Source organism: Chrysochloris asiatica, unplaced genomic scaffold (genome assembly GCF_000296735.1).
Source record: "Chrysochloris asiatica unplaced genomic scaffold, ChrAsi1.0 scaffold00057, whole genome shotgun sequence".
Taxonomy (NCBI): Eukaryota; Metazoa; Chordata; class Mammalia; order Afrosoricida; family Chrysochloridae; genus Chrysochloris; species Chrysochloris asiatica.
The window spans coordinates 4,365,430-4,373,042 of NW_006408575.1; the positions used below are offsets into that span (position 1 = coordinate 4,365,430).

Consider the following 7,613-nt stretch of genomic DNA (forward strand, 5'->3'; position numbering starts at 1 on the left):
ACCATTCCTCAGAAGCCCTATACAGGGTCTCTGTGTGTCAGAAATGACTCAGTGACACTCAACAACAACAATCCAGAAAGTCTCCCAGCTCAGAGCCAGTCCAAAGGTCCATTCTCTAGCACTGCCCCTTCTTGAGTACCATGCTAGGAAACCACCTCCCTGGCTCAAGGTCATCTCTACTTGCCTTAAGGTTGGAGGCACTAGCCTGGCTTTCCTATAGAACCACCAGTTGGTACAGATGACCTGAAGACTTACTGTGGGAACAGGGCTTGGGGCTCATGGGTTCAATGCAGAAAGGATCTGTGATGGTGGCAGTTCCAAAGACCTTCCCTCACTCTGCATATTTCTGAACATTTCATTAGGCACTAACTCCACGGCATTTCCCAACAACAGATTTCTTAATTTGTCTCAAGTATTTACTACAGATTCTACCGCAGGTTTCTTTAATACAGGATGTGGAGTGAGAGGTGATGAAAGGCAGAAGTTTTAGTTGTCACTCAAAATTAGGACAATGCCATCCAGAGAGGAGGGACTGATAGGTGATGACACTAAATGGGTCAAAATACAACTAAGGAAATGCCTGACCCTCTAGCATGAATAAGCACAGGAACTGAAGATTGGGTTAAAATAGGATCTCCAGTCCCTCGTAGCCAGACAAAATCATGAAATCCTGTTCCTGAATTCTAACCCCCAACTCCAAGCCATAGCTTGTTTCTTATCTGTAAACTTCTGTTTCTTCATCATTATTCAGGAATAATCATACAGTTTACTTAACAGGGTTCGGGGAAGATTAAACAAGAAAATGTGTGTGAAGGACCCAGACTCAAAGATGATGACCCTTAATAACCAGGTGTAAGAAGTTGGGGGCAGGAGGAACAGTAAGAGGAAAGACAGCCTCAGTAATAGGAATGCCTTTGTAGAGTACTTCCCATACATCCCACCATGCAACCATCTCAGGAGTTCTGTGAGGTGAGTAGCACACTCTTTCTGCTTCTCAGAGCAGGAAACTGGGACCTCAGGAGCTTGTCAAAGCTGCACATGGCTGAGCTGGCCCTAAATCTCAAGTAGGGTTCTGAGACCCATTTCTTCCAAGGTGATGCTAAGTCCATGCCCTGAATGTTGTCCAAGCAGCAGCCTGAAGGGTCTGGGTCACAGTCATGGGGCTCCCTGGACAGGTGCAAACAAGACCCCTTGGGTGATTCACAAGGGGAAGAGTGGTATTTCTGCAGAGGAGGATGGAGGGGCAGATCTGAACCTTAGTTATCTGGAGGGCTGTGTGAGGGTTCTCAGAGCCAACACCTCTGTTCAGGAGATGGCCTTGGATTCTAACTTCTATAAAGATTTGTGTAAGCTCACACGGAATGAAGTAAGAGAATTCTAAGGCCATCACCTAGGCTGCTTTCAGAAAGGTAGAGTAGTGTAGAAATCTGTAAGTAATACCAACCTAGTCTCTTTCCCAATTTGCAGTATTAAAGGTTTTATGTCTGATAGAGAGATTCAACAAACAAGGGAAGCCTTGTATTTACAAAAATGCTTTAATACTGCTATGATTACTAGTAATAATTATAAACAATAATGAATAAATATGAAGTGAACTTTTAAATCTTTAGGAGATTATTTAAGAAGTTTGCTGTGACTGATTATTGAAGAAAATGAAGAACAGGCATTTATTTCAGTGAAGCCAGTATTGTTAGATGTTATCTAAAATTTTAGCAACCCCCCCAATTCAAAACAATACCACCACCACCTCAAATAATAGTGATTGGAAAGAAAAAACACTTATAACAGGGCTAAAGAAAAATAAATTAGTTTTAAACCATAAAAAATAACACAGTGAGGACTTTAATGTGTTCAGAAGTGAATTCTTTGGATTTGGGAGGTGATGAAAGAACACTCTTTTCCATCACGCCGCTTTGTCCTCTCCTACTACTTCTACAGGTTACTCCATTGCTGATCGACAGGGCAGAGTCTCCTATGGGCCCTCAAACTGTATTATCTGCATCCTTCCCCAGTGTTGTGTCATACCATAAGGATTGGGGTATTTTATCTGAGGCAGAGGCCAGGAAAACTCAGAATGCCTTGCAAAATGGGAACTTGCTGGAGGTGGTCTCTGCTGTCCTGGAAACTGTGAGAAGAGCATCCAGTGTACCAGTCAACATTGCTGTGACAGGGAACTCTGGGAATGGCATATCCACGTTCATCAATGCACTTCGAGGCATCGGCAATGAGGAGGAGGACTCAGCTCCCACTGGGGTGGTAAGAACCACCCTAACACGTGCCCACTACTCATCATCCCATTTGCCAAATGTGGTGCTGTGGGACCTCCCTGGATTGGGGGTTACCTCTCAGAGCCTGGAGGACTATGTGGTAGAAATGCAGTTTAATGACTATGACTTGTTTATCATCATTGTGTCTGAACAATTTAGCATGAATCATGGGATGCTTGCTAAAATCATTGAGAACATGGGGAAGAAGTTCTATATCGTCTGGACAAAACTGGACATTGACCTCAGAAGCACAACTCTCAAAGGAGAGCCACAGAAGATTATCAGAGACAGTATCCTGGAAAATCTCCAGAAGAACCGAGTATCTAAGCCCCCTATATTCATGATTTCTAGCCATGAATCTTCATGGCATGATTTCCCAAAACTCAGGGACACATTGCAAAAGGACCTCTCTGAAATTAGGTGCCATGGCCCCTTACAAACCCTGTTGTATAACTTTGAGAAGATCATTAATGATAAAGTGGCCTACTTTCAGAAGGAAATAGCCACAAACTCTTTCCCTAATATTCAGAATGCTGATGATTTGACAGAGTCTCTGAATGTTTACCGGTTGTCCTTTGGTGTGCATGATGGATCTCTCCGGCAGGTTGCACAGCGCATGGGCAAAGAATCATTGGAGTGCACTGCTATCACGAAGTCCCAGGATCTACCAGCTTTTGTCAGAGGGGACTGGGCACTGAAATTCATGTCTTGTATATTGCTGAAGATATGCCTCTGTATTCTCAGCTGGTTCCCACTCTTAGGTGGTTGGGTTGTCCATTTTGAACATTTTGTTAGACGAAGGAAACAGAAGCGTGTTCTTGAGATCGTTGCTGAGTACACTAAGACTGTCCTGAGAAAAATCCTGAAAGATTCATTATCTCAGGCTAGGAACCAGCATGGGAACAGTACCACAGGCTCTTTTTCTGGTGGTAGCCACAATAACTGGGTTTCCTTTTCTCAGGTCAAAGAGATTTAGGGGGTTTTTAATTTCTGGAAATGAATTATGAAAATTGCTTGTTGTGCTAGCAGCAATTGTAATGCATTGCTTATCTGAAAAAGATTTGTTATTTTTGTCATTAACATCATTCAATACATTTTCTGGGGTAAGGATATAGAAATGATGTTTTTAGTTGTCAAGTGTCATGTATGTTAGGATCAAACTCTCCTCCCCGCCCCAACTCATTAATTTTAACATTCATGTTCATTAACCATTTTCATCCACTCATCTCTATTCTTTTTCTTCTTTATTTCACTAGACTGACAAAGACACCCTGGTACAGAGGGATAAACCAATAATTTTAGGGGGCAGATAGAGATGTGATTGGAACTGTATTTTAAAACCTATTGGATGTTGGAACCAGGCATTTTACTTTACACCATGTCTCCATTGTTGTTGTTGTTGTATGCTGTTAAGTCGATTCCGACCCATAGTGATCCTGTATAGGGTTTCCAAGGAGCAGCTGGTGAGCTTGAACCAATGACCTTGCAGTTCAAATGACTTTGCAGTCTGACGCATTAGCCCACAGCGCCATTAGATGCTAAAAAAAAAAAAAAAATCATTATTTTGAAAGTAGATATAATTTTGTATTACACAGGGTTCTGATATAAAACAAAAAAACAATTGACACACTCAAACTGGGTTATTTGAGGAGAATTGATTAAGGAAAGTTATTTTCAAAGGTGTAGTCATGGTATAGGGAGATCCTCAAGAAAAGTGTTGACTCCAACAAACAACAGAATAGAATGACTCCTTCCAGGCCTAAACGTGCAAGGAGAAGGTATGTTGTTGGAAGCTGGAGATGACAGTCATACAGACAGGGCCAGCTGATAGGAGCCCTGGCCACAGTAGAGGAAGGCAACCTAACTCCAGAGGCCTATCCAGATGAGTAGAAAAAAATAAGCCCTCTGAGTTTACTCTTTTCTTATAGTAGCCTGATGGTGATGTCCATTGGCGAAATCCAAACAGAATTTAGGGGGCAGAAGAGCCCTAGATATGGTCTATAGAAGACAGAGTGAAGAATAGCAGATGATGATCTGGAGAGGAATGAAAAATGATCATCCCTTGAGTGTATTGAAACTAATTACAAAACAAATATATACCAATATTAGTAGGGAAAATGAAATGTTACTTTTTCTAATAATAATCCTGGAATTCATGATGAAGAGCAAGGAAGTGCTTATCATTCAATTAATTTAAGGTATTTAACTTTCAGTACACTTTTTGTTTTAATGTTTAAGTTTTTATTATGAATTGAATGATAGTTTACATGGGAGAACATTAGTTTTACACTAATTGTTTCATTGCCATGATTACAATCTCGTCCATGCATCATCATTCAACAACACTGTTTCTTTAGCCTCTGGGTTTTTTAGGCTACGGAGGGGTGGGGGTGAGGTGGGGGGTTGTACACAAAAACACTCAGGAGTATATAATAATTTAAACAAACAAAGGGCACGTTCTGCAAGCCTGCCTCCTGGCCGCCAGCACATAGCCTTTCTCTTTCCACGAGTCTAAAGTCCTCAGCAGCTCTATCTCTCCATGTCCTCATCTCTGCCTCCATCTCTGGTGTTGCTGCTTCTCTGGATAGGGTCCCATACAGACATATCTCTGAATTAGACCTGTGTATCCCATTATTAAGGGCCACTTCAGGAAAATCACTGTACTGCTGAGGGGATGAAGGTTCAAAGCAACCAGCCTGTCTGCAGGATCAAGATGGGGCTTTCTGCTCCCATCAAGATTTACATACAAGAATATCTAAGCCTTGTTAATTCAACATGCTAACTATATCATAAATATATCTCTCCTCTGATCACTGTTTCTCACCTGAACTGCTGCATTACTTTCTGTCTCACAGTTAACTCATATATACAGATAGTGGTCACTATCTCAGAAGGCCTGGCACAGGACCATTTCCCACTATTTTCCCAATTGATTGTTTGATGAATTTTATGGTCACCTTTTAAACCTCATTTCTCTGTTTAGTACCTCCTGGATGGCATAGACCCTTAAGCTTAATGAGTTATTCAAGAAGCTCTTTGGCTCCCTCTCCCCTCTTTTCTCACCATTTCTGAGTTCCAGCAGTAGCAATCAACTTGAAGGTCCCAGACGTACAAGCTGTTTCATGCTTCTGTTCATGATCTCATTTTTACCCAGAAGGCTTTTCCTACTGCCATGTGTCCAGCTTATTCTCATCCACCACTTAAAGCCTAGCTTTAGCACTATTGCCTCCATGGAAGTCTTCCCTAATAGCATAGACTCTGTCAAGGAGATTTTGACCATGTTTTTAACTCCTAGTACAATACTCTGTGTAATATGATGACATTTTTTATACTAACCAAATGGATAATTCTGAGCATTTGAGTATCTCAGTTGTCTTTTGAGAACATAGACACTGGAAACTCCCTGAAATATGTATATATAAATATATAAAGGGCTGGTGCCATATATATATGACTGGTGCCCTACTCTGCAGTCTTCTTTGAGCAATGTCCAGGAAGGAGGGAAACAATGAAATTCCCAAATAAGTTTGGTGATTGGAAGCATGCCATGGCATGAAAGGTAGGCAAAAAGGAAGACCTCAGATGGTCTTGTTTCCCAGGTGTCTAGGGTTTCTGGAAATAGCAGTACATTTGCTGTTGTTGGTAGGTGCTGTCAAGTTGGTACCAACTCATAATGACTTTATGCACAACAGATCGAAACACTGCCTGGTCTTACACCAACCTCACAATTGTTTCTATGCTTGAGCCCATTGCTATTGCCATTGTGCCAATCCATCTCGTTGGGGGTCTTCCTTTTTTTCACTGATACCCAACATTACCAAGCATGATATCCTTCTCCAGGGACAGGTCCCTCCTGATAACATGTCAGAAGTACGAGAGACAAAATCTGGCCATGCTCGTTTCTAAGGAGCATTCTGGCTGTACTTCTTTCAACACAGATTTGTTTGTACTTTTGGTAGTCCATGGTACTTTTAATATTCTCCTCCAATACCATAACTCAAATGCATCAATTCTTCTATGGTAGTTTTTTATCCATTGTCCCACTTTCACAGGCTTAAAAGGTTATTGAAGATACCATGGCTTGGGCCAAGTGCACTTTAATCCTCAAACTGCCATCATTGCTCTTGAATGCTTTAAAGAGGTCTTGTGCAGCAGATTTGCTTAATGCAATACGTCATTTGATTTCTTGACTGCTGTTTCCATGAGATTTGATGGTTGATCTGACTTCAAAAATAAAGTCTTTGACAACTTCAATCTTTTCTCCATTTATCTTGATGTTATTTATTGGTCCAGTGGTGAGGGTTTTTATACAGAGCAACCTTATATGACACAATAGAACTGCCCCATAGAGTTCTCTTGTCTGTAATCATTAAAAAAGCAGGTATGTATTTTGGTATTTTTTATGCTTTCTGAATGCCTCCAGGTAGATGTGATCAGGAAATGGGCTTTCCTTTTCACTCTTCTTCCTGAGAAATTTCAAGATACCATTGTTGGTCATTTTGATGTAACTTAGGATTTAATTTTTGGCCTATTTCCTCTTTTGTCTGCTTGCCCCACTCCACAATCCCTGTTCAGGCCTTTTTCTAGTTGTAAACAGTTCAAGGCCAGCTGTGGCCATTTGGTTTTAATTGGAAACTGTCTCTTTAAATTTCGAGGAGATCTGTGCGCATGCATAGTGGAACCCTTCGAGGGTGGGGCTGGGGTTTCTGCTAGCTCAGGCATGCCTATAGTCACCAGAATAGAGGTGCGCAGACAGCAATGAACAGATACCAAAAGAAAAGAATGCCCACACCTTTATCTCCGCAGTTCTGCCAGGTGTCTGTGGCCGCTCTGATCCTTCCCCCGCATGGTCTCACCCAAGATGGTGGCTCCTGGAGCAGCCGAGCGTCCCAGACTAGAAAGCAATAGATTTCTTGCTTCTGCCACAAATTCCCCCAGCTGTAAGCCTTCCAACCTTCTAAATATTCCTTTATATGTAGTTCAGAGTTCTGGGACCATCCCCTGAGCCTGCTTGGTCAGGTATTCTGTGTTGTTGTTGGCGGAGCTCTTTACTACAAGTCCACCCGATCCACCATCTTGTTTGTTCTCCCCTATGCCCACATTCTTTATCTTTGAAAGGTAAGAGTGCACTTTCCTTTGAGGGGTGAGTTGCTGAGTGTCATCAAGTCAATTTCAACTCATACTGACTTCATGTGACACACTAGAAGTTTTCTTGGTGGTAATCTTTACTGAAGCAGATTGGATGGTCTGAATCATCAACTTGTCAGTTAGCAGCCAAGTACTTAACTGTAAGTGCTAAACAAAGGGAGTCAATGGAGTGCTTAAAAAGGGCTCTTGGTAGCACTA

General features: G+C 41.7%; 1 protein-coding gene across 1 annotated transcript; it reads left to right on the forward strand.

The window, feature by feature from the left end:
- The first annotated feature begins 1,845 nt into the window (after positions 1–1,845).
- LOC102833520 (immunity-related GTPase family M protein 1-like) lies at positions 1,846–3,243 on the forward strand. The gene has a single exon (XM_006863945.1). It carries the CDS (start codon positions 1,846–1,848, stop codon positions 3,241–3,243), a length of 1,398 nt encoding a protein of 465 aa, XP_006864007.1.
- Positions 3,244–7,613: the final 4,370 nt, after the last annotated feature.